At 52.0% G+C, this 24,595-nt stretch overlaps 1 protein-coding gene across 4 annotated transcripts in view; it reads left to right on the top strand.

The window, feature by feature from the left end:
- LOC114000835 (H(+)/Cl(-) exchange transporter 5) overlaps window positions 1–22,449 on the top strand; it is a 37,179-nt gene extending 14,730 nt beyond the window's left edge. For 3 of the 4 annotated variants that reach the window (XM_039387325.1, XM_027745465.2, XM_027745463.2), the window contains exons 3-13: window positions 6,825–6,976; window positions 9,037–9,136; window positions 10,539–10,723; window positions 11,384–11,506; window positions 11,955–12,161; window positions 12,740–12,820; window positions 13,894–14,436; window positions 15,743–15,929; window positions 17,102–17,500; window positions 19,375–19,591; window positions 20,874–22,449. In XM_039387325.1, coding sequence (XP_039243259.1) covers window positions 6,825–6,976; window positions 9,037–9,136; window positions 10,539–10,723; window positions 11,384–11,506; window positions 11,955–12,161; window positions 12,740–12,820; window positions 13,894–14,436; window positions 15,743–15,929; window positions 17,102–17,500; window positions 19,375–19,591; window positions 20,874–20,964 — 2,285 coding nt within the window. In that variant the 3' untranslated portion in view covers window positions 20,965–22,449. Of the gene's footprint in view, window positions 1–3,358; window positions 3,454–6,824; window positions 6,977–9,036; window positions 9,137–10,538; window positions 10,724–11,383; window positions 11,507–11,954; window positions 12,162–12,739; window positions 12,821–13,893; window positions 14,437–15,742; window positions 15,930–17,101; window positions 17,501–19,374; window positions 19,592–20,873 lie in introns of those variants that run through there. The other variant, XM_027745467.2, reaches the window with a different exon arrangement.
- Window positions 22,450–24,595: the final 2,146 nt, after the last annotated feature.

Genomic DNA, 24,595 nt, shown 5'->3' with positions numbered 1-24,595 from the left:
AGAATCCTAGAATCATTAAATTGTTTGGGTTGGAAAGGGACCTTTGAAGGTCATCTGGTCATTTGGCTTCCCAGTTGTTGTTTCATCTTACTGGTATCACCTCTCTGTTTCACAGTAAAGGTGCCCAGAGCTACATGTGATGTCCAAGGTGCATTTGTGCAGCAGCAAATCTCTGCTGCTTCTTGGCTTGAGGAATTAAAAAAAAAAGAGCTGTTTCCTGGTTGCCTCCCCTCAGTTGTTGAGCAACGACTTGCTGAGTGTTGTCGCAGACACTTGAAGTCAAACGTGCTGACTTAGAGCAGGAGGGTTTGCAGTTCTTTTGCTCCTCCTCTAAACCTTGTTTTTTGGCAGTGATTTTCTCCTGCTCCCTTGTATCCCAGCTGTGAGTCTCTAAAGTCAGTCCAAGACGTGCTGGTTACCCAAAACACTGCCCAAAGTGTAGTCACCACTTCTCCAGACCTCTTAGAAATACACGGAATAGTGCAGGACAGGCAGAACTGAGTGGGATTCCAGGGTTGCCTTTCTCCTGTTTTGAAAACAGAGGGATTTAATCATCATCCTGTGTCTTCATCCTGTTGCTTTTCTGTGAGAAAGTTTCCCTGTTACTCCCCAACAGCTTAATTTGCTTTAGATCTTGTAAAGAAAGTTCTGTCCAAAGCTTCATGGGTACCTAAAACACAGTCGGTTGGATTCTATCTGCAGTCCTGTTGGTTGTTGGGTTTTTTTTGGATGAAATACAAGATTTATGAGGCCTGATTCCTTTAGCCAAATCTGCTGGAAAAGCTGCCTTGCCAAGAAACCTCTCCTAGATGAGGGGGTTGCTTCTGCCAACCTTGTTATGAGGGCAAGTCATACTGATTCCTAGATAACCCTTTCCAAGACTGTTTGAATGCCAGTGGTTTCCCCTGAATGGGTTAAAGGATGTGGTGGGTGTTTAAGTGAGGTGGCAATGCTGGTTTGTCTTGTGTTTTATTTCAGTGGCCCTTTCCCCACTGGAGCAGTGGGGAGGCAACACCAGCTCGGGAGGAATCAGATGTAATGCTTGGGAGTCATGGAAGCCTCTGGACGGGCTTTAAATTGTAGGAGCAAAGGACTGTGTTTCTCTTTCTTTCAGAGGAAGACTTAAACGTGTTTCAGTGGTGGAAGGTCTCCTTTTCTCTGTAGGATTGAATGTTTTTTTTCTCTTTGAGCTCTAAAGGCAAGAACTGACAGGTTCTTGACAGGGGGAGGGTTTGAACTGAGAGAGGGGAGATTTAGGTTAGATATAAGACATTCTCCCCTGCAAGGGTGGTGAGGCCCTGGCACAGGTTGCCCAGAGAAGCTGTGGCTGCCCCTGGATCCCTGGAAGTGTCCAAGGCCAGGTTGGACAGGGCTTGGAGCAACCTGGGCTAGTGGAAGGTGTCCCTGCCCATGGCAAGGGGTTGGAACTGGATGGGCTTTAAGATCCCTTCCTTCCCAAACCATTCCGTGACTCCACGATCAGAGATCTGAATGCACAGTTTACCCTGACTGATTCCTGGTGCTTATGAACACAAACAGGATTCAGCAGCGAGTTATTCTCCATCTTAAATTAAAAATTTAATTAAAACTTGAAGTGGGAACCTCGGGCTGGCACATCTCCCCTGGCTTTTTTCTTCACCCGCCTTCCTCAGCCAGAGCCCCGGAGCAGTTAATCAGTGAGACCAAATTCAGCATGTGGAGGGCGTAGGGTTTCAGTCTCGCAGGCAATGTCTGAATGACAAGTTATCACCAGCAAATTGGAGCTGGAGGAACTTAATCACCAGTCCCTTCGAGCTCTTGTGTGCATTGAATGGCAAGATAAAGGTGCTCCTGGGGCCAGGAGGTTGGGAGAGTGCTTTGAAGTATCGACTGTGCCGAGAGGACAAAAGGACAATCCAGTGGCTGCCTGCTGGAAAGACAGTGAGCAAAGAGCAGTTGTTGGGAGCTATTCAGCGAGGAAATTGTGAGCTGGGTGGGAAAAGAAAGGAGTCTGTGTGTCAGTACATCAGTGACACCGCGGTCAGGAGACTGTTGATAAATGTGTGTTTTCCTTTGCTGCATCCTGGCTTGGTGCAGAGCTTTGGAAACGGGGTGCAGAGCAGGTTATGTCCCTGCTGGTGTGCCAGGAGCATCCCTGGTGGGAGGTGGGGAGCAGGGTGCTCGTGTCTGGGGTGTCCCTCCATGGACAGGCTGGTAAGGTGGTTAAGGGTCAGGTTTGGTGGATCTTTGGGGTTGGACTGTTGGGGTGAAGGGGAATCAATGTGTGGGTCAGGGCAATCCCAAGCACAAATCCAGGCTGGGTGGAGAATGGATGGAGAACAGCCCTGAGGGGAGGGATTTGGGAGTGTTGGTGAATGAGAAGCTCCACATACCCTGGCTGTGTGCTCTGTACCCAGAAACCAGTGGCCTGGGCTGATCCCACAGTGTGGGCAGTAGGGCATGGGGGGGATTCTGCCCCTCTGCCCCCTCAGGTGAGACCCCACCTGCAGAGCTGCCTCCAGCCCTGGGGAACAACATCAGAAGGATGTGGAACTGCTGGAGGAGTCCAGAGGAGGCCACAGAGATGCTCCAAGGACTGGAGCCCCTCTGCTCTGGAGCCAGGCTGGGAGAACTGGGGGTGTTCACCTGGAGAAGAGAAGGCTCCAGGGAGACCTGAGAGCCCCTTGCAGGGCCTAAAGGGGCTCCAGGAGAGCTGGAGAGGGACTTGGGACAAGGGATGGAGGGACAGGACAAGGGGGAATGGCTTCAAACTTGCACAGGTTGCCCAGAGAAACTGTGGCTGTCTCATCCCTGGAAGTGTTCAAGACCAGGATGGACAGGGCTTGGAGCAACTTGTTCTTGTAGAAGGTGTCACTGCCGTGGCAGGGAGTGAAATGGGATGAGCTTTAAGGTCCCTTCCACCCCAGAGCCTCTGTGACGCTGATCACTCTGAGTGTGCACTTTACCCTGCCTGATTCCTGCTGCTTACGAGCACAAACGGCATTTTCCAGTGAGTTTTCTCCAGCTCGAAGCCCTGGGCAGCCCCAGCTCTGCAGCTGCCAGTCTGCAGCACGGCAGATGGGTTTTAGTCCCGGGGAATCCGTTCTGCCAAATAAACTGTCCCGAGTGCTGCCGGAGCGGCTCCGCTCGCCGCTTCGGGGTGCAGCCTCTGCTCTGGACCATCGGGATTCCCCATCCCTGGCCAGAGCTGCTCCCTCTGTCCTTGCCTGCGAGCCTGACCCTCTCCCTGTGCCTCTCCAATCCTGTCCCTCCGTGGAGGTGCAAGGGCTGGCTCATGTGACGGTGACGACATGCCGGGTGCGGGAGGGGGGGGTGCCCAGCGCCGCTGCGGGATCGGAGTCCGGAGGAAGAGGATGCAGCGAGTGCCGCTGTGAGCCCCAGGAACAGCCCCTGAGCCACGGCCATGGCACAGGCAGACCCCCAGAGGTGCTCCCGAGGAGCGGCTGAGCCAGGGTGAGGAGACACTTGCAGGGAGGAAGAGGTGGCGTGAGCCAAGGGGAGCGTGTCCGTGTGTCCGTGCACGCTGTGGAGGCAGCGGGCAAACTGCTGGCAGTGGCCCTGGGGCTGGGGTGAAGGCGGTGGGTCAGGGTGGGTGGGCAGTGGGATTTCTGTTGTGTAACGGCCGTGCACTGCCTGCAAACCCCTGGCTTTCCCCGGATTTGCTGGAGCAGGGAAGCGGTGGCAGGGATCTGCAGGTGCCATCGCTGTCCCCTGCTGTCCCCTTGCAGGACCGTTCCTAAACGCTGGGGCTTTGTGGGGGTGGCACCGGGCAGAGTCTGTGAGTTTAACAAGCCCTGTCTGGTTTTCCTGAGCCAGAGTCTGAAGTGGAGGATTAATTAACCTGTTCTGGGGAGGTGATCAAAACACTGAGAAATCTGTGTTTAGAGATGAGCTGTAACAGAGTCACTTTTCACTTGCTGTCTCTGGCGTTAAATTCTGATTTAGAGATCTGGACATTCCCAACAGGGGGACCTGTGCAATGGCAAAGCATCACTGAACTCATTTTCCTCCTTTATTCCTATCTGGTTATTCTAGGATCCTTGATTTGCAACCAGCTAAGGCAGGAAATATGATCGTGATAAATATTTATGGCTGTCAGCCATTTTATCATTCTGCATTACTCCTGGAAAAAATATAAGGATGTTTCCTCATTGTCTTCTGTCCAATGGACAATTGCGGTGTAGGGCTGGAGACTGCGGGATTCTGCTTTGGGAATGGAAATCCTGGGGCTGTAGGATGGGCAGGCTGGGCTGGGTGGGGGTCCTGGAGAGTGGGATCAGGCTCCAAACTGCACCTGCCTGGTCTGGAGTGTGTGAGTCCCTTCTGCATGTGGGATCACATGGGCTGTGGATGTCATCACCCAGGCTGAGGATGGGATCATGGGTGGGATCACACTGGCTGTGCCTGAGGGATTGAGGGGGCCATCGGGGTGTTGCTGGGGGTCCCATGACCCGCAACCCCTCTGGCATTGCAGCTTTGTGCCCTCAGGGTCTGGTTTGTGGTGCTCCATGGCAGCCCTGAGCTGGGAGAGCATTCCCAGGATAGCTCCAAGTCACTGGTCTGGGCAGTTTTTCTGGGACAGCGAGCATGGAATGCCCCGATCTCAGCTTCTTGCAGAAAATGCTTCTCAGGGTGTTCTGTTTGCCAGGTTTAACTCTCCTTTATTAATACTTTAATTTAGGACAGCTGTATCTTTAATCTTTAGGAAACAGTGCAGTGGATATGCCAAAAAAACCAATAGAATAGGCAGTGAGAGCCTGCTGTCTGCAGCACGGAGATGGGAATGGTTGGGATACTTTAGGAGAGGTGGTCATTCCTGTAGAAGCAAAAAGAACCCCTCAGGCTGGGCTGCCTGGTTTGGGGATGGGTGTGCAGGGGAGTCACTCACCTGCTTTTCAAGGTGGATTTGGTGTTGTCTTTGGCATTGCTGGGCTTGGTGAACTCGTCATTCCCCCCAGAGCCACCTCATCCCTGGGAATGTGACCGTGGTAGTTCCTTGTCTGGGGGGCATGAAGGCCTGGATGGATTCTGGCTTCCCACAGTGCTCTCACCAGCCATCAGTAACCACCCCTCCATCCCCAAATCTGCATTCCAGCTTTCCCAGAGCACAAGGATATTAAAAATACACTGTAGTGTGAGGTGGGGGGCCCTGGGACTGGGAATTGGATGTGGATGACTGTGGTGAAAAGGTCTGGTGTGCCACAGAGTCTCCCAGGTGGGCACTGGGATGTTGTGTGTCCCCATGGAGCTGGGTCAGACCCTGCTGAGCTCACTTCTGCCACGGGCACAGTCCCCATGTCCTTTGGTGGCCTTGGCTGTGAAGAGCTGCAGCTCTGGGCTGCAGGTGGGACTCGCTGAGCTGCAGGTGACTGGGAGGAGGCCTTGGCTTGTCCCCTGTACCAGATCCCTGCTCCAGGCAGCTCCCATTGCCTTGGAGGCCGTGGGCAGCACTACCCAGGCGGGCAGGAGGAGCTCCAGGTACCTCAGCGCTCCACGGCCTCCCACCTGGCTGTTGTTATACAGGGGATTTATTAAAGGAGGTTCTGGCCCATCAGGTTTATAGAAGAGCACTTGGAATTTCCAGTGGGGATATTTGAACAGGGAAGCCTTGATGCCAGTTTGGGTATTTCCAAGCTTTTTGCCTCAAAAATGTCATTAAAGCCGGGAATTCCTTGCAGCTCTTGCCAAACGTGCCCTGTTTGCTTCCCAGTGCAAGCTGGGGCTCATGGCCTGTGCTCTCACCATTGGGAAGAGCTCTGGAGAACTCCAGTTCACCTTCTTTTTGTCCCAGATGAAGCGAGGAGCCTTTTTAAGTGGGTTATTTTGTGGTGGTTGTCAGTTCTGTACATGACTCATCTTGTTTTCCCGTGCCTTTTTCCCTGTGAAGAGGCAGCTGTGCCAATCTGGGAGATGGGTTGGGAAGACATCACAGCTCTCTTTTCCCCTCCTGCTTTAGATGATGGGGCAGAGGGCAGCTGTTTGAATTCCTTATTTTTCCCATCTGGAGACACCTTTGCCCCGGTGATAGCTGCAGCCTAAATACTCTGAGTGAAATATCAACCATTATCCTTCTGCCTGGGAGTTTTAACCCTGCTCTTCCCCAACACTTCCCAGTTTTGATTGGATTTTGGCTTTTGCTCTTCTGTTTTTCCCTCTGGATGACTGGAGACACTTAGTGTCTTACAGAACCACGATTTTGGGGGTGTACACCCACACTAACCATCGTTTTCCGTGGGCTGGAGCAGGTTGGGCAGGAGGTTGAGTGGTTTGGCTGAGTTCTCTCCACCAAGGGAGGCTGCAACCCTCAGTCTGGTGTTTTCCCAGTGGTATCCCACTTGATACCACTATTTCTGCTTTCCATGCCCCACTGGATGCTTTGCTTTCCCTGTTTCCCTGCTCCCATTCATGCCCTGCTGCCCACCACGACCAGATCCACCTGGGATTCCCTTCAGCTCTCCTGGGGGGTCTCAAATATTCCCTTTCTCCTCTCCCTCTCCCCTCTGCTTACTTCAAATGGCAAAATATCCTCACGGCAAGTCCTGGATTTAGGGAAAAGTCAACATCTAGTGATGATTCACTTTGTTTTTGAACAGTCATTTCCAGGAACAGCCCCATCTCCATGTGAGCTGCTGGAGCTGGGAAGGCTGTACCTGGCACAGATCACCTGGGAAGGTGTGCCTGGGGTATTTAGCTCGGGAACATCTCAGCAGCTCTTTGTTCCCACTGAAATCTGTGCTTTCCCCCCCTTAATTAGTGTTTTGGGGTTTTATAAAAAAAGGGGGAAACTAAGAAATGCTCAATTTTCCCCGTTCCTCCCCCACCAGGCTTTTCCACGTATAATGGAGGAGGGATGAATGGCAAAAGCACCATGATGGATTTCCTGGAGGAACCTCTTCCTGGAGTGGGCACCTATGAAGATTTTAACACTATAGACTGGGTGCGAGAGAAATCCAGGGACCGGGACAGGCACAGGGAGGTAAAAATTCCTACTGCTCCTCACTGGCACTGAGGGCAGGATAATTAACTTTGTTAATCTTAGTTCTGATTGCTGGGGTAGGGAGGCACTTCCTGGAGACACCTGGGATGAAGGGGTTACCCTTGGGATGGGAGGTGAGAGCTTCAGTTAGAGGAAAAGGAGCCTTAAGTCCCCCATGTTGCAGTTTATCGGTTGCTACTTCTCTTCTGAAGACTTTTATTTATTTAAAATGTGGGTTTCAGATAGGCAAACCAGCCTGTTTTTCTGCTTTCACAACTGCAAAGGTGAAAGATGCTCTCTTTCTGTTGGAGTTTTTTTGTTTGAGAAGTGCAATTCTTCCAGAATTCTTCCAGAATCCCTTTGCACCACTGTGCAATTAAAGGAATTTGCTCAGAAAGCAAGGGGGGACTTTAAATGAACAACCCATGTCCTCAGTCTGCTCCTGCCTTGCTGGCAGCACTCTTGGAGGGTGATGACTGAACTCAACTTGTCTATTTGTTTCCCAAAATATTCTTTGATTCTTTATTTTTTTCCCCTGGGCCTCACAAAACAACTTGTGTCTTTGCTAACAGGACCCAAATAGAGCACACACACTGCTCAGGGTGTGAATAAATACAAGAAATACAGCATAATGCCCAAAAATTTGAGTGAGTGCAGACCCAGCCAAGGGGCTTTGTGTCCCTGCTGCCTCCTGCCCCAAAACTGGTCCTGTTATTGGGTTAAGGGTCCAAAGCCTTGTCACAGGTGTGGGTACAAAGGTGGTGCCCATCAGCGTGGCACAGTTTCCTGTCTGCAGAGATCAGAGAATCATGGAATGGTTTGGGTTGGAAGGACCTTAAGGATCATCCAGTTCTAACCCCCTGCCATGGGCAGGGACACCTTCCACTAGCCCAGGTTGCTCCAAACCCTGTCCAACCTGGCCTTGGACAATTCCAGGGATGGGGCAGCCACAGCTTCTCTGGGCAACCTGTGCCAGGGCCTCCCCACCCTCACAGCCAGGAATATCCTTCCCAATATTGCATCTAACCCTGCCCTCTGGCAGTGGGAAGCCATTCCTCTTTGTCCTGTGACTCCAGGCCCTTGTCCAGAGTTCCTTTCCAGCTCTCTTGGAGCCCCGTTAGGCACTGGAAGGGGCTCTAAGGTCTCCCGGGGAAGCCTTTTCTTCTCCAGACTGGACAACCCCAGCCTGTCTTCATAGGAGAGAGATCAAATCAGGTCAAGGCAGAAGTTAGGGCTGGCCAAAGAGGTGTGGGGTTTGTCCAATGGAAAGAAATCTAAAGGAAGTAGTTTTGGCAGCCACCCCAAGCCCTCCTGGATTCCGTCACAGGGATCAGTGTGGCATTTGGAAAAACCCAACAGATGCTCATCCAGGCAGAAAGGATTCTTACTGCGTTTATTCCTCATTTAGTGGGCATTAGTTGTGTGCATCAATGTGCCTTTTTATCTGGGAATAATAGTGGTGAGCTGGAATGTTTCCCTTGGGAGAGGCAGCTGGGTACTCGGGGCACACAATGGCCGTTCTGTCCCCCTTTGTCCGCCTGTCAGGAGCAGTGAGACTGACAGGTCAGCTCAGCCTGGGGCATCTGGGATGGGGCTGAGTCTCACTTCCTAGTGCTGCTTCCCAGCCTGACCATTCCTCTGTGCTGGCATTAAACCTGTGACCCCCTTGTGTCCGTATCCTTGAGCTCCTGGCACAGAGAAGCTGTGGCTGCCCCATCCCTGGAAGTGTCCAAGGCCAGGTTGGACGGGGTTTGGAGCAACCTGGGATAAGGAAGGTGTCCCTGCCCATGGCAGGGGGTTGGAATGGGTGATCTTCAAGGTCCCTTCGCACCCAACTCATTCTGGGATCCCATGACCCTTGATCCATTCTCCTACACCTCCCAACCAGAGCTGCATTTACTGCACCAGCTGTAGGAGCAGCTGCTGTCTGATGCTTTTTCTCTCCCCTCACCCCCCCCAAAGTACAGTGACAGCGTCACCAGGTAGTTCTTAGAGCATTTACACCACAGTGGATCAGTGTCCTCATGGATTTTTGTTTCCTTTTGAAAACCCTTTCCCAGATCACCAACAGAAGCAAAGAGTCCACCTGGGCGCTGCTGCACAGCGTGAGCGATGCCTTCTCGGGCTGGCTGTTGATGCTCTTCATTGGGTTGTTGGCAGGTAAGAACAAACCTCCAGGGAAAACTAATTCCTGTGCTACAGCATCGGGATCAATTCCTCCACAAGCCCTGGCAGGTCCCTGGAGCAGGATCTGTCCCTGGAGTGAGGACTTGTGCTGCCACCGAGGGCTCTGCCGCTGCATTGTGGTTCACAGAGAATTATTTTTAAGTGTTTTGAGGCCCCGTTTGTGCAAAAGCAAAGTATGAAACTGAGGCTGAGAGCTGTCCTGGACACTGCTCTGGGTCTGCTGCTGGTACAGAGCTCTGAAACAAATAAAAAATGTTAATTAAAGCGGAGCTGATGGAAATGCTGGGCTGGAGGAGAGTGCTGTGCTTTGTGTACGTCTGTGCCAAACGCTCCTCGGGGGCACTGCAGAGGTTAATGCCAAGGACTGCCAGCAAGAGTTACTTCTTTTTTGTTGTTTTGGTTTTTTTTCCCACTTTACTTGGATATAAAAAGGAAGAGGTGTTTTTTGGAAGTCAGCTTCTTTCAGAGGCTGGCTGGCTGAGACCTTTTAAATGACTTAGAAGCAAACTTTGGCCCTAGGGCAGCAGGAGTAAATCCCTTGGATACAGATCTTCCCGATAGGAAGCAGCAAAGCATCTGTCACGAGGGTCCAAGTGAGATCTCCTGTTAATGTTTACCCAGGAAGGCTGCTGGCCAGTTTGTCATTAACTGCTGGATTTGCTGAATGTTGATTGCAGCCTCTGAAGCTTGTGCTGCCACTTGCTCCTAAGGATCAGAGGTCCCTGTTCCTGGCCTCTGCTTTGCTCTGGGGGGTTGGGTGAGAGCAGAGCTGATCCCAGTGATCTTCGGGGATCACAGAAGTTATTAATAGAAATTGCATGAAGATTCCTCTTCTAAAATCCAAATTAACTTCTGTGCTGGCTCTGCTGGCGTTGTTTCACTTGGCACAGTTGTAACTTTCCCCTCCTTTATTTTTCTTTTTTTGATTTGGCATTGGAAATGTTTTTTTCCAAATTCAGAGTTATTCCTGTCACAGTGTCGGCGTTGTTGGTGCAGCTCCTGGATTCTGGTGACACATTTTGTCTAGAGTCCTCCAGGAATGTTGCTGTGCTATATTTAATAAACAGTTTTTCAGTGTCATTGGGAAGAATTAATTTGCTGAGGATGCAGGGTGGGTTTGAACACAGCTTTTGAAATATCATCAGCCGTGCTGTTCCCTCACCTGCTCTTTTCAATATATTGAAATTATTCAAAACCAAGCAAATCTGCCCCTTTAGCTCTCCACAGAAGGAATTGTAGGCAGAAATACCAGTGTTTCTCTATGTGTTGCAGGGTGAGTCAGGAACTAGTGGGGCAGGCTGTGACCTTCAGGTGTTTGAGTGTGCACAAGGTGATTATTAAACTATTTTGGTTTTTTTTTTTTCCTTTAAACCAGGTTCCTTGGCAGGGCTGATCGACATCTCTGCCCACTGGATGACAGATCTGAAGGAAGGAGTGTGCTTGGCAGGGTTCTGGTTCAACCACGAGCACTGCTGCTGGAAATCCAACACCACCTTCACCGACAGAGACAAGTGTCCCGAGTGGAAGAGCTGGTCCCAGCTCATCCTCGGCTATGGAGAGGTGACTGCAGCTGGTTTTGCTGCTGGATTCCCCAGTTACCCAGCCTGTGTCATCCCAGGGAGTGATCTGGGTGTAGATGCCAGAAGTCCAAGCTCTGGGTGGTTCAGTGGTTAAACGCTCATCGTTGGCGTCTTCCAAGGGTGTCAACAAGTTACTGATGTGTTGTCCTCAGATGGGGGTGTGGGGAAGCAAAACACTGCCAGTTTTACAGGTGCAATGTGTTAGTTGTGTGTCCAAGACGTGGTACTTGGAGGGTATTTTGCCCATGAACATTTTGGGGGAATGTCACGGGCTCCAGTCCTGTGTTTGGGGCAGCTCTATGCAGTGGAGCAGCTGCTTGACTGGGACAACACTGAGCCACTTCCAAGCTGAGGTTGAACTTGATCGTCCTAGAGGTCTTTTCCAGCCTAAATAATTCCATGATTCTACTCCTGTACCTTGTTTGCTGTTTAATGAATGGCTTTTGGAGGTGGGATTGGTTCATCCCCATAACCCAGCACATGTACCTTGAAACCTCAGGCTTAGGGGAGCTCTCTCCATTTTTGGCTGATAACTCTCTGAGATGACCTGCTGTTTCTCTGTGCTCACTTCAGTGCACAGGTTTGATATGGGGTCACTTGAAATGATCTAATTTGGGCGTTTTTCTCCGTGTTTTTTCAGGGGGCGTTTGCGTATATTCTCAACTACTTCATGTACGTTGTCTGGGCCTTGATGTTCTCCCTTCTTGCTGTGCTACTTGTGAAGGGGTTTGCTCCATATGCCTGTGGCTCAGGGATCCCAGAGGTGAGTGAGAATGAGAGTGGGTTGTTTTTCAGGTGGGGTAGGGGATCCACCATCCAAAAACTTACACACACCTGCTATGGAATAACTTCTTCCACTTCAGGTAGTGGTTTAACGTATGGGTGTTTTTTCAAGCCATTCCTGAAACATGTCTAGTTCTAAAATCTCCGTGCAATCCCTTTAAAAATTAAGATGTTTTGGCATTTACTGCAGGAGGTACTGCTTGGGTGTTTCACCATCAGGGATAGGGGCCCTGGAGGAAGGACTCAGGTGGCTGGTTCTGCCTTTACAAGGAGGGATATTTTTACAGACTCTTAAGTTACTTTTGATAGGTCGTGGAGGGCACTCTGAAAGCTGTAGGGAAGGGTAGGGTTGGGAATGCCCAGTAAATCAGGAGCTCTGACCAGGGCTTGAATGAAAGCCTGTAGAGCTTTGTGTGCTTGACTTCCAGATCAAAACTATCTTAAGTGGTTTCATCATTAGAGGCTACCTGGGCAAGTGGACGCTGGTCATCAAAACCATCACCCTCGTGCTGGCCGTGTCCTCGGGGCTGAGCCTGGGCAAGGAGGGGCCCCTGGTCCACGTCGCCTGCTGCTGTGGGAACATCCTGTGCCATCTCTTCACCAAGTACCGCAAGAACGAAGCCAAGCGCAGGGAGGTACGTGGAGACACCGAAGTGGGGAGGTCGTGGCTCTGGGGCTTCCCCCCGGGGGTAAACTGTTCTGTTCTGGCATGTTCTCCGTGTGCCAGTGTGTACCACGTGTGCCAGTGTGTACCTTCTGCTGAACCAAACCTGGCAGAAACCAGTGGGTGGGCTGGCAGGGTTTGGAGGGCTCCAGAGCACCTCCACTTATGTTACACCCTGCTGGGACACAGGGGGAATGTGAGACAGGAAAACTCGGGGTGTTCTGTGGGGTGAAATTACTGCTGTTGTATTGTACTGAAGCTTTATCTGAGGTGAAATCGGTTGGAACAGAAGAGGAAGTTGCCAGTGATGCCACTTCTACCCATTTGGGGCTGGGACTGTTGAAATGCTAACACTGATTTTTTCTTGGAGCTACTTCTCCCTCGGGAATTGGCTCACTCCACCTTTTCCCTGCTGCCTTTAAGGCAGGTCAGACCCAGCTGACCGTGCACTGGCTGGAGATAAACATGTACAAATTTAAGTGAAGGCAAACAGAAGAAAGGAGTGGTTGGGAGGGCTGAGAAGTCTGACTGCCTTTGTCCCTCCCTCAGGTGCTCTCAGCAGCCGCCGCCGCCGGCGTGTCGGTGGCTTTTGGTGCACCCATCGGAGGAGTGCTCTTCAGCCTGGAAGAGGTAACCTTGGCTCTTGAGCTGGTTTAGTGCAGAACTGGCCCTGCTGGGTTAAAAACACAGCCCACTCCTGCCTGCTGGGCTGTGGAAAGCAGAGCCTCTGGAATACTGTATGTACAAGGCCAACCTAAAAGCTGGTCGGGGGTTCAGGTAATTCTTATGAGTGCTGGAGGGTTAATTTTGGATCATGTCTGTCTGTAGCTTTGCCATAAACTGGTTGGTTTCCCCTGGTCTGTCCATGCTTGGCATCACTGACTGCTCACAGCCACAGCTGTGTTTTCCATATAGAATCACAGAATCACTGACGTTGGAAAAGACCTCCAAGTCCAACCTGTGACTGATCCCTACCTTGTCAACCAGACCAGAGCACAGAGTGCCACATCCATCCCTCCAGGGATGGGGACTTCACCACCTCCCTGGGCAGCCCCTTCCAATGTTTAACAACCCTTTCAGTGAAGAAATTCCTCCTGTTGTCCAGCCTGACCCTCCCCTGGCAGAGCTTGAGGCCATTTCCTCTTGTCCACTCTCCTGACAGCTCTGTCCCAGGATACTGGGGAACAAACTTCTCTGACTTATCAACCCCCTTTTCTTCCCAAGGAGCTTCTAAACCTTGATCTCTTGATCTCAGGTGTGAAAAGATCACGACTGCTTGCCTCAAGGCTTAGCTCAGGGGAGGGCCACGATGGCTTTCAGAGGAGGGCTGGAATGGATTTGCTCAGCTGAGCACTAGTTGTGGTGGCAGCAATAGCAGGTGCTGCTGTTTGGCACTTTGGACCTTGCAGAGCCACACAGTTCTCCAGAATCAGCTCAAGGCTGATGTGTAACACCTTTTATTATCCGAGTGAGTCGCTTCAGGGATCACAGAGGGCACTTGCTGCAGTGGAAGTGGGGAGGCCAGGGCCCATCCCACTCATTGCAACCGCCGGTGGATCGGGAGCTCCAAATCAAACCTGGGCTGCTTGGCTGGAGAGGAGGGAATGAGCCAGCAGACATGGATCTCTGCCCTGGCTCTACTTCCTGCAGTGGGGCAGTGACAAGTGTTAAAGTGACCAAATCTGCTTTGTTGTTGCCTTCAGGTGAGTTACTACTTCCCTCTCAAGACGCTGTGGCGCTCCTTCTTCGCCGCGCTGGTCGCTGCCTTCACCCTGCGCTCCATCAACCCCTTCGGGAACAGCCGCCTCGTTCTCTTCTACGTGGAGTTTCACATGCCGTGGCACCTGCTGGAGCTGGTGCCCTTCATCCTGTTGGGAATATTTGGTGGACTCTGGGGAGCTTTCTTCATACGCAGCAACATCGCCTGGTGCCGGCGGCGCAAGACGACCCGGCTGGGCAAATACCCCGTGCTGGAGGTGTTTGTGGTCACGGCCATCACAGCCATCCTGGCCTTCCCCAATGAGTACACCAGGATGAGCACCAGCGAGCTCATTTCGGAGCTCTTCAACGACTGTGGGATTTTGGACTCGTCCAAGCTGTGCGAGTACGTGAATGATTTCAACAGCACCAAGGGGGACGACCTGCCGGACCGCGCTGCCGGCCCGGGCGTGTACACGGCCATGTGGCAGCTGGCTCTGGCCCTCATCATGAAGGTCTTCATCACCATCTTTACCTTTGGCATGAAGGTGAGGCTTGCTGTAAAGGACTCCTGGTCTTAAAGTATAATTTCCTCCCTAACCGGACATGTTTTCCCCCCAAGCTCTGCTCTAAGGTGACAGGCTGCAGTTATTGGTCTTGCCCCTCGTGCCTGAGGGCAGTAGAAACCTTCCATCCTGAGTGCGAGCACCAAATGCAGTCACAAAACTGGTGTCTCAGGGCTCCACAGCCTGTTTTCCAGACACAGAATTGTCCTGCTTCAGGCCTTTTCAATATATATGTGGTACAGATGCAACAGCTAATTGCAAAGCAATCAATACCTTAATTTGTAAATGCTTAATCATAGCTGTTCCTTGCTCAGATGGTTTGGAACTCATTTGGTGCAGTTGTAGTGCCCAGGTCTGAGCTCTCCTGCAGTGGGGTTCATGTGGTGGAGCTGAGTATCTCCCCTTTCCCCAGTCCTCAAGGATCTGCCTGGAAAGGTGACCCCACCACAGAGGTTTGGCATCGTTGTTGCCCTGAGGTGGTCGCTGACATTCCAAGGCAACCATTGAGTCTGTAAGAGAGACAGACAAGGTGTGACAAAGCTGTATGGCCACTGTGGAAACGAAAGGGGAGGGAGGGAATTCCCTGATTCAAACAACAGGTGCTTTCCAAGTCCTGGAACAGCACAACAGAGCTGAAACGTGCTGGCAGTGGCTTTGCTGGGTGTCACTTGTGCTGCGTGTGCTAATTCCCTGTCACAGTGGAGTTTGAATTTCTGGCAGGGAAGAAGGATGATTCCACGCCCAGTGTGTGAATGAAGAGAGTGGGAAAATCCCATGCCTGCCATAAACATGTGGTGGTGTGGTTGGAAAGGCGTGGAGTTAGCGGCGTGAGGGTGAAGGTTGGTTATGTTCTCTTTTGAGAAGAGCTTGTCCTGTTCCACACCAACCAATTGTGTGGCTGGTTCTCCTGGTCAGAAAGGAGACAATTCAGACTCTCTTGCAGAGAATTTGGAGTATGAGGGTGCAGGAAGGGCAGAAGGGACAGGGCTTGGAGTAAGCTGGTCTAGTGGAAGGTGTTCCTGCCCGTGGCAGGGGGTGGAACTCAATGAGCTTTAAGGTCCCTTCCAACCCAAACCACTCTAGTATTCTCTGATCCTCGACAGTTTTTATGTCCCTGCTCATTGCGTGGGGGTTGGACTATAGAAGACCTTTAAAACATCGCTTCCAGCTCCACAGTTCTGTGACTTTTAACTCCAGCAAACCCCTCTAACTGTGTCCGTTTGGGGGTTCCATCCCTCGTCTGTGAAGCCTCCGGGCGCCGGCGCTCACCCACACGTTGTTCCCACAGGTGCCCTCGGGCCTCTTCATCCCCAGCATGGCCGTGGGGGCCATCGCAGGGCGGCTGCTCGGGGTGGCCGTGGAGCAGCTGGCCTTCTACCACCACGACTGGGCCATCTTCAGCGGCTGGTGCAGCCAGGGGGCCGACTGCATCACCCCCGGCCTCTACGCCATGGTGGGCGCCGCGGCGTGTCTGGGTAAGCACGGCCCTCCCCAGGGCCAGCCCGCGGGCTGGGGCTGGCTCGGCCATGTGAAGGGGCGTTGTAGGGGGTGAAGGTTGGAACTCGGGTGGTCTTAGGGGTCTTTTTCAGCTTTAATCACAGAATGGTTTGGGTTGGAAGGGACCTTAAGGATCATCTTGTTCTGCCTGTCAGTGGCTCTGTGGTGGAGGAGCTGCGGTTGTGGCAGGCCATCGAAGCTGGCTTCTCCTCCGGAGCCTCAGGACACTTAGCAGAATGTGCCGTGTGTTTCTCATCCTGTTGGTGTTCTTTTGCCAGCCCCAACCTGGTGCTGGACATGGCAGGCTCCGGTGGGAAGCTCCAGAGTGGGAGCCAGGACAGATGAGGCTGCCCAGGGACTTACATTTTCCTATGGGATTTTTAAAGTAAAATGTTTTAATTCATTTTACTTCCTGTTCTGGCCTTAAATATTGTGATGCAATTCTGCTTTCAAGTGTTTTTTGGTAACACTTCTCCCTCTTGGCTGAGTTTGAGGGTTTGGGTGCACGTGATCCAACTTCACTTTCCAGTCCTTCCAGACCTGTAATTCCCAATCCTCTTCTCCACAAAATATGTGTAAGTCTTAAGGCATTACTTTATCAGGAAAAACTCTCAGGAACAATAAAAACATGTTACCAAACCCCATTTTGGACCTTTTTAGAGGGGATGCAACTTATCTGATCAACCTGGTCTAGTGGAAGGTGTCCCTGCCCATATCAGGGGGTTGGAACAAGATAGACTTTAAGATTCCTTCCAGCCTTCTGGGATTGTTTGAATGTAATGGGAAAATAAATAGAAATATGGAACATAAATCCAGTTCAACTTCATTTACAGTTCTGTTTGCCACTGGGCAGTACTGAAGTGCCCCTTTAGGGGTTGGGTATTGGAACAAAACTCCTCCGAAATGTCGCTTTGGGACTTGAATCTCAAAAGCATAATTAAAATGTGCCGAGACAAAACCCCACAGAAACCTTGCACCCCATCCCACGGACGGAGGGTTCCACTCATGCCAGAGCCCAACAGCACCACCTGTGCTGGTACCAGCCTTTCTCTGGGTGGCAGAGGGCGGGTGAAACCACACCTGGGAGCAGGTGGAAAACCCCCCAAATTCACCCGTTTGTGTCATCTGCCTTCCTGTGCTGTGCCTGCAGGCGGGGTGACCCGAATGACCGTGTCGCTGGTGGTCATCATGTTCGAGCTCACGGGGGGGCTGGAGTACATCGTGCCCCTGATGGCAGCAGCCATGACCAGCAAGTGGGTGGCCGACGCCGTCGGGCGGGAGGGGATTTACGACGCCCACATCCGGCTCAACGGGTACCCCTTCCTGGAGGCCAAGGAGGAGTTCTCGCACAAGACGCGGGCCATGGACGTGATGAGGCCGCGCAAGAACGACCCTCCCCTGACGGTCATCACCCAGGACAGCATGACCGTGGAGGACGTGGAGACCATCGTCACAAACACCACCTACAGCGGCTACCCCGTGGTGGTGTCCCGGGCGTCCCAGCGCCTGGTGGGCTTTGTCCTCAGGAGGGACCTCATCATTTCAATTGGTAAGGGGCGACACTGCGCAGGGCAGTGCTGCTGTCAGAGGCCTTAAATGCCACCTGAGGAGTTCAGACACCCCTTGTGCTGGTGGCTGTGCTTCCTGGTGCCTCCTGCTTGCATCGGATGTGAAGGACAGGGTGGCTTGTCACGGAATCCCAGAATCACTTGGAAAAGACCTCCAAATCCAACCTGTGACCGATCCCCACCTTGTCACCCAGCCCAGAGCACTGAGTGCCGCATCCAAGTTGTTCCTTGAACACCTCCAGTGATGAGGACTCCCAACACCTCCCTGAGCAGCCCCTTCCAATGTTTAACAGCCCTTTCTGTGAAGAAATTCCTTCTGATGTCCAACCTCCCCCGGTGCAGCTTGAGGCTGTGTCCCCTTGTCCTGGCACTTGTTACCTGGGAGAAAGGGCTGACCCCCACCTTGCTACAGTGTCCTTTCAGATCCTTGTAGAGTTGTCCAGTGCCATTAGTGTGGCTCTGCTGAGTTTGTGAACTTCAAGGCGTGGTTGTGAAGTGTGAGGCTCCTTTCCAGCAAGAGCAAAGCCTTCCTGGCTTTGTGCTGACTGAATGTGGGAAGCTTTGTGAACTGGTCATGGCTCAAACCTGTCTGGTTGGTCCAGGTGCTGAATATTGGGTCACTGCCCAGGTGGGTTGAGGGAGGTGGGTCCTGAGCTCGCTTTGTCTGTGGCAGGGCTAGAGGAGTTTTATAATTAAGTTTCTTCGTCCGCAAATCAACTCCACGTGTTCCTTCTCTCTTTTCAGGTGAGATTTCTGCCTTGGTTTCAGGATATTCAGTACAGTTTTTGGAGCATGTGACTGTTGCTCTTGCTCTCCTGAATCAGTACCTGGGCAAATGCTTGTGTCAATAGGGAACAAAATATCTAGGGACAAGTGCACTGTGACATTCTGTGCATTGCCTGCCTTCTGTGAGGCAGCTCTGTAGTACCACCACACATGCCCTTGTGTTCCTTGGAATCTCCAGGGATTCACTAAGAGTGATCCTGGTGTTTGGGCTGCCAGGCCAGCCCGCTCCCAGGGAGTCTTGGAATGCTGCTATTGAGTTGCAGTGTGGCAGGTACCCACGTTACCTGTGCGTGCTCTCGTGGGAAGGTCTGAGGGATGGCCAGTGCTTGACATGTTTTCCATTCCTGACCCAAGTGACCTCCATGGAGCCTATGCAAGTCATTAAGGGCTTAAAAATAGTCCTTTAACTGCTCCGCATGGGACCCAAATTGGTGACTTATAAAAGTACAAAGCATTTTATCTACTGCCTCTTAAAACTGGGAAGTTAAAGATCTCCAGAACTTGTATTTACCTGGCCAGAGCACAATGCTGAGGTGCAGCAGCCTTGGCCTTGGGCAAAGCACGTTCTGGTCTCACCCCTGGGGTGGAACTTTGGAGACCTTGGAGGTTCTGCTGTCTCTTCTCCCAGGTAACAAGTAACAGGAGGAGAGGAAACGACGTGGAGTTGCGCCAGGGGAGGTTTAGGTTTAGGACATTGGGGAAAGTTTTTTCATGGAAAGGGTTGTCCAGCACTGGCACAGGCTGCCCAGGTGGTGTCACCATCCCTGGAAATGTTCAGAAAACGTGTGGATGTGGCACTTGAGGACATGGTTAGTGGTGAACATGGTGGTGGTGCTGTGCTGATGGTTGGACTTGATCTTAAAGGTCTTTTCCAACCTTATTGACTCTGTGATTCCATTAGAAGAAAGGCTGGAAACATACTCCCTCCCTCAGTGGGGAAAGAAACAGCTCAGGTGAAAGGAAGGAATGGACTTCTAAGGACATCCAGTGTGGGCAGAGGAAGGGGAATGCTCTTCTATTTAGAAAAGGAAAGGAGGGCTGATATTTAATCAGATATTTCTTCTTCCAGAAAACGCCCGGAAAAAGCAGGACGGGATCGTGAGCACTTCAATTATTTGTTTCACTGACTACTGTCCCCCACTGCCTCCGAGCTCCCCCTCTGTGCTGAAACTCAGGAGCATCCTGGACCTCAGTCCCTTCACAGTGACGGATGAAACGCCCATGGAAATCGTCGTGGACATTTTCCGCAAGCTGGGATTGCGCCAGTGCCTCGTCACTCACAACGGGTAAGAGCCCTGGGGGCCCTGGGTCAGAGCCTCCTCTGCTCTCAGGGGGCAAAGGGGACATCCATGGGCGTCCGTGCTGGATGCTGGAGCAGCTTTTGCCTGGAAGAAGGGAATTGTGACCGCCCAGTTCCAGCTGGAGCAGGAGGATAAGGGCTGTGAGGCAGAGGCCCAGCTCCTGTGCTGATGGCTCTCTGCAGCTGATGGGCTCAAACCCCCTCCCAAATCTGTCCATGTGTATCCTGGCATTTGCTTTGGTGCTGATAAGAGGAGTTTGAGGAGGGGAAGGATGAGAGCAAACTGAGTGATCCATTCCTGGAGCATGGCACCAGCAGGAATTCTCTCCCTGCTGTGGTGCCTTTGGATCAGCCACTGCCAGCTCCCCCCCCCCGCTCCGTGTGCTCTCCACGGATGTTCTTCCCAGCTCCCTCATTCCTGGCCTGTCTTTGGGCACCTTTTTAAGGCCCAGCTGCCAAGTGCTGGGGCTTTAAAGAGCAGCACCACACACCGAAGTGGGTCTTTTTAGAGAAGAAGTTAAGTTAATGATTATTTATTTATTTAAAGACCTCGTAGTGAGGTGGGGGTTGGGCTCTCCCAGGTAACAAGTGACAGGACAGGAGGAAGTGGCTTCAAGCTGTGCCAGGGCAGGTTCAGGTTGGACATCAAGAAGAATTTCTTCATGGAAGGGGTTGTTAAACATTGGAACTTCCCAGGGAGGTGGTGGAGTCCCCATCCCTGCGGGTGTCCAAGGAAAGACTGGACGTGTCACTCAGTGCTCTGGGCTGGGGACAAGGTGGGGATCGGGCACAGGGTGGACTTGATGGTCTTGGAGGTCTTTTCCAACCTTAAGAATTCCATGATTCTATGATTAATATTAGTCTTTTGGTTATAACCTCCTTACTTTTTCAGTGTAAAATACTGATGGGGTGTCTGCTGAGGCTTGTGAGTGTCACATTTCATAGAATCCCAGAAGTTTGAGTTGGAAGAGACCTTAAATCCCATCCAGTGCCACCCTCTGCCATAGGCAGGGACACCTTCTGCTAGCCCAGGTTGCTCCAAGCCCTGTCCAACCTGGCCTTGGACACTTCCAGGGATCCAGGGGCAGCCACAGCTTCTCTGGGCAACCTGTGCCAGGGCCTCCCCACCCTCACAGGGAAGAATCCTTTGGGTGAGGTGTCACTTCAGATCCCAAAAGGTTCTTCAGCCCCTGCAAGGGCCTCCAATAGCCCTGCCAGGGACCCTTCTGGGGGGTGTCAGTGCATTAAAAACATGTTTCATTTTCCAGGAAGCTGCTGGGGATCATCACCAAAAAGGATGTACTAAAGCACATTGCACAGATGGCCAACCAGGACCCAGAGTCCATCCTCTTCAACTAGAGGCAGACTGCAGGAATTGTGTGTCCACACACGTGGAACTTTCTAGCCCATCCTGGATAGACTTTCCTATTTTTATTGAGACCATGGAACTGTTTCCAGAGTTTTCCTCCATGGAGCCGAAGAAGATAATTTTTTTTTTCTACCAGATAACCAATTGCACTACGGAATCTGTGGAACAGGATCTTCTTTTTAGAAGAAAAATAGACTTTATTTACGTTGCTTTTGTGAAGTTGCATTGGAAAGATTCCATGAAGGAGTAAAAGCAAAATGTTAGAGAATTGTATTTCCTCCTCTTCTTTCATTGGAACTGTTGTTTCTAACCTGAGGAGGAAAACCCAAGGTGTTTGTGCACCTCCAGAGGTGTGGAAGAAGCAGGATGATCTTGCACAGTGGTGGCAGAGGGACATGGCTGTACTCAGGGTGGTGTATTCCCAATTAGCCACTTGGGAAAAATTAGAACCTTTATAAAGCCAAAATAGGGGAGGGAAAATTAAAAATTGGCTGGCTGAGGCTGCTTGGCTGAAAGAAGATAAAAAACACCAGACCAACCCTCCCCCTTAAAATTGGGCCCAGTTTCTGATTGGGAAGAAGCTGGTTTTAATTAATTAGTGAATGTATTAATTACTCTGCCGCTGCCTTGCCAGGAGAACCCCGAGGAGGAGGCAGGAGGAGTTCACAGATGTATTCCCCTCCTGATCCCTTTTACAGATCCATGCCCAAGGATTCCACCTCCTTGATTTCCCTTGAGCATGTAATGAAAATCCCAGAGGCCAAGCCTGACGTTCCTGCCCTTTCCCCAAACCCCCCGATGGTGTTGGACATTGCACAGGTGATCTCCTCCTCCTCACCACCTGTCCCACCAGAGAGCCCCACACCCAGAATGTCCACAGGGGTGTGTGTGTGCTGTTCCCTGCTCCCTCCTCACGCCAGATCCCAGCTGGAGAACTTCCAACACGGCCACTTCCCTGCGGCGCCGCTCCAGGTCTCCTTTGGCCAACAACTATGCAATAAACCCTCCCTAGCCTGGTCCACCGTGTCCCTCTGTGCTCCTCAATCCCTGTCCCAGAGCTGACCAAATGATTTTCCTGTTAATAAAACTGTGCCCATTCCCTGGAGCTGGGAGCTTTGTGGGGAAGCTGATGCTGTTCCTCACGGCCGCAGTTGTTTTACGCTCCGTGATAAACCTGTTCCGTGGGGAGTGGGGACTCCTGGCTGGACTTGGCTGGAAGTTGGGTACAACTCAGACTCTCTCACATGCAAACAAATTCCTCATCTTTCCATGGAGCAAAAGCCAGATACTTTTATCTTCCAAAGCCATCCAGCAGCCCGTCCCTGCTGCTGCTGCTGCTTCCAGCCAGCGGCGCCGTGGCGATGTTGGAATTCTTGTACAGCTCAAAGCTGCCTCAGCTCGAGGTGTCACTGACAGATCCTATTCCTTCTGCTTGGAAAATAAATGCCTGGCCTGGTTTGTGGTGGTTTTGTGCAGGAGGTGGTTGGAATGCTTTGTGTGCTGCTTCAGCCCGGGCCAGCAGCAACTCTGCCTTTAAATGTCTGTTGTTGTTCTACTTGGAGGGCAGGCGGGTACTCTGGGGATCTGGGGCTGAGTCCAGGGAGGAACCTGCCTTCTCCCACCCCCTGGGGGCTCCTTCCCAGGGATGCCTGTCCTGCACATGCTGGCTTCTTTTCCCTGTGGCACACTTGGAATACCAGAAAGACAAAGCTTTTCCACTTTTCTCTTTACCTTATCATATGTAGGAGGGCTCCAGCTTGAAAAATACAGTCCCTGCTTCAATTAGATCCACGATTCCTCTCCCAGTGGGGAGGCTGCAGCAGCCCAGTGCAAAGGTAAGGGCAGGAAGTGCCAGAAGGGAAATCTGTGTGCAGTCTGAAGCGTCCAGCTGGCTGGAGAGTCATCCCAGATGGAACATCCCAGCTGGCTGGTGGATCATCCCAGCTGCTCCTGGGGAAGCAGAGGGCAGGGAGCACAATGTTGGAGGGGACAGCAGCTGCTCTGCCATCTGGGAACGTGGGCTTGGGGCAGGAAACACCTGCCCAGCAGCTCTTCAGCCTTCGGGTTGTCTGTCCCCTGGATTGTTTTTTTAGTGGGAGAGGTGTCCTGGAGAAATTCCTGCCTGGGAGGGTGAGAGTTTGGGAAAGGCAGGGAAAGCCCGGTAGGGCTGGGCTTTAGGGAGGCTCTGTCCTTGGTGTGGGCGGGATTTCGAGTCCTTATATTGCCAAAGTAAATGTGGTGCCACTGGGAGAGTAGAATGGGAACATTCCAACAGTCCAGGGCCTTTCCATGCCTCCTGCTGGGCAGGTCCTTTGCATTTGCATGTGGAAACTAATAATTTTCCTGCTTTAGTGGCTGGAGGTCTGGAACGTGTGGGCAAGGTGGAAGTGGGAGCTTGGAGCTGGGCTTTGGAGCTGCTCTGCCTGTCTGCAAAGCCTGCCCACCCTGTTATCCCACAGAAATGGTGTCCGTGCCAAGAAAATCCTCATTCCAGCTCCAGGCCTATTTCTGAGCTGTAGTTCTCTTTGTAGGGAAACCTGCAGCAAAATTACCTGATCCTTGTTGCTGTGTTGGCTCCAGCAGGGATGCAGGACATGAGGCACATGTGGGGAGGTTGCAGGGATGGATGGATGTATCACTCCATACTGGGATTGGTGCTTCCCTTCCCTAGTGAGCTGTGGGCTATACCAGCTCCTGGCTGTTCCCCATCTGCTTTCATTGAATTCCTTTAATTTCTACAAAATTCCTTTAATTTCTACAAAATCCCTTTCTGGCTCCACTCTGACAGAGGGCAGGGTTAGTTTGGAAATCCTTCCCTGGGAGGGTGGGGAGGCCCTGGCACAGGTTGCCCAGAGAAGCTGTGGCTGCCCCTGGATCCCTGGAAGTGTCCAAGGCCGGGTTGGATGGGGCTTGGAGCAGCCTGGGCTGGTGGAAGGTGTCCCTGCCCATGGCAGGGGGTGGAACGAGATGAGCTTCAAGGTCCTTGCAGCCCAAACCAGTCTGGGATTCATCAAAACCTCTGTGCAGCAGAGAAACTGAGAAACCCCTTCCCTGGGGCACTTCCAGCTCCTGAGAAGTGTTTTGCCCTGTCCAGTTCTTGCTCTTTACTCCAGGAGGAGCCCTGGGATTCCCTTCAGCAGACAGCTGTGGATGCAGGTCAGAGCTGGAGATGAGTAACCCAGGAGGAAGGGACCTGGAGGGGGTTACCATATCCTTTTTATGACAGATGATATTTGGGAGTCTCCTGGGTTTGAGGGCTGGCTGTGCTCAGCTGTTGGATGCAGGATGGGAGTGGGGGCCAGGTGACTTTGAGCCTCCCTGCCCGTGGCAGGGGCTTGGAAGGAGCTGGTCTTTAAGGTCCCAACTCAAACCAGTCTGTGATTCCAGGACTCCATCCTAGAGCTGGGGTTTGAACGGGACAGAAAACGGAGAATTTTCTTTAAAAGTGGAATTATCTTTTCCTGGTGCCTCCAGCTCGTCTCGTTGGGGAGATAATAAAGGGGAAAACTGCGTGTCTGCGGTGCACGAGGCCCGTGAGCCTGGATCGAGCTGGCTCAGCACTTTCCTTGTGTACAGCTCCGTCATTCCCAAGGGCAGAGCCGGGGCGGGGCCGGGGCCGCT

This window comes from Pipra filicauda, unplaced genomic scaffold, assembly GCF_003945595.2.
Source record: "Pipra filicauda isolate LSUMZ 115617 unplaced genomic scaffold, ASM394559v2 scaffold554_size360964_pilon, whole genome shotgun sequence".
Taxonomy (NCBI): Eukaryota; Metazoa; Chordata; class Aves; order Passeriformes; family Pipridae; genus Pipra; species Pipra filicauda.
Note: the sequence above shows the minus strand (reverse complement) of the source record. Positions and strands in the feature narration are given on the sequence as shown.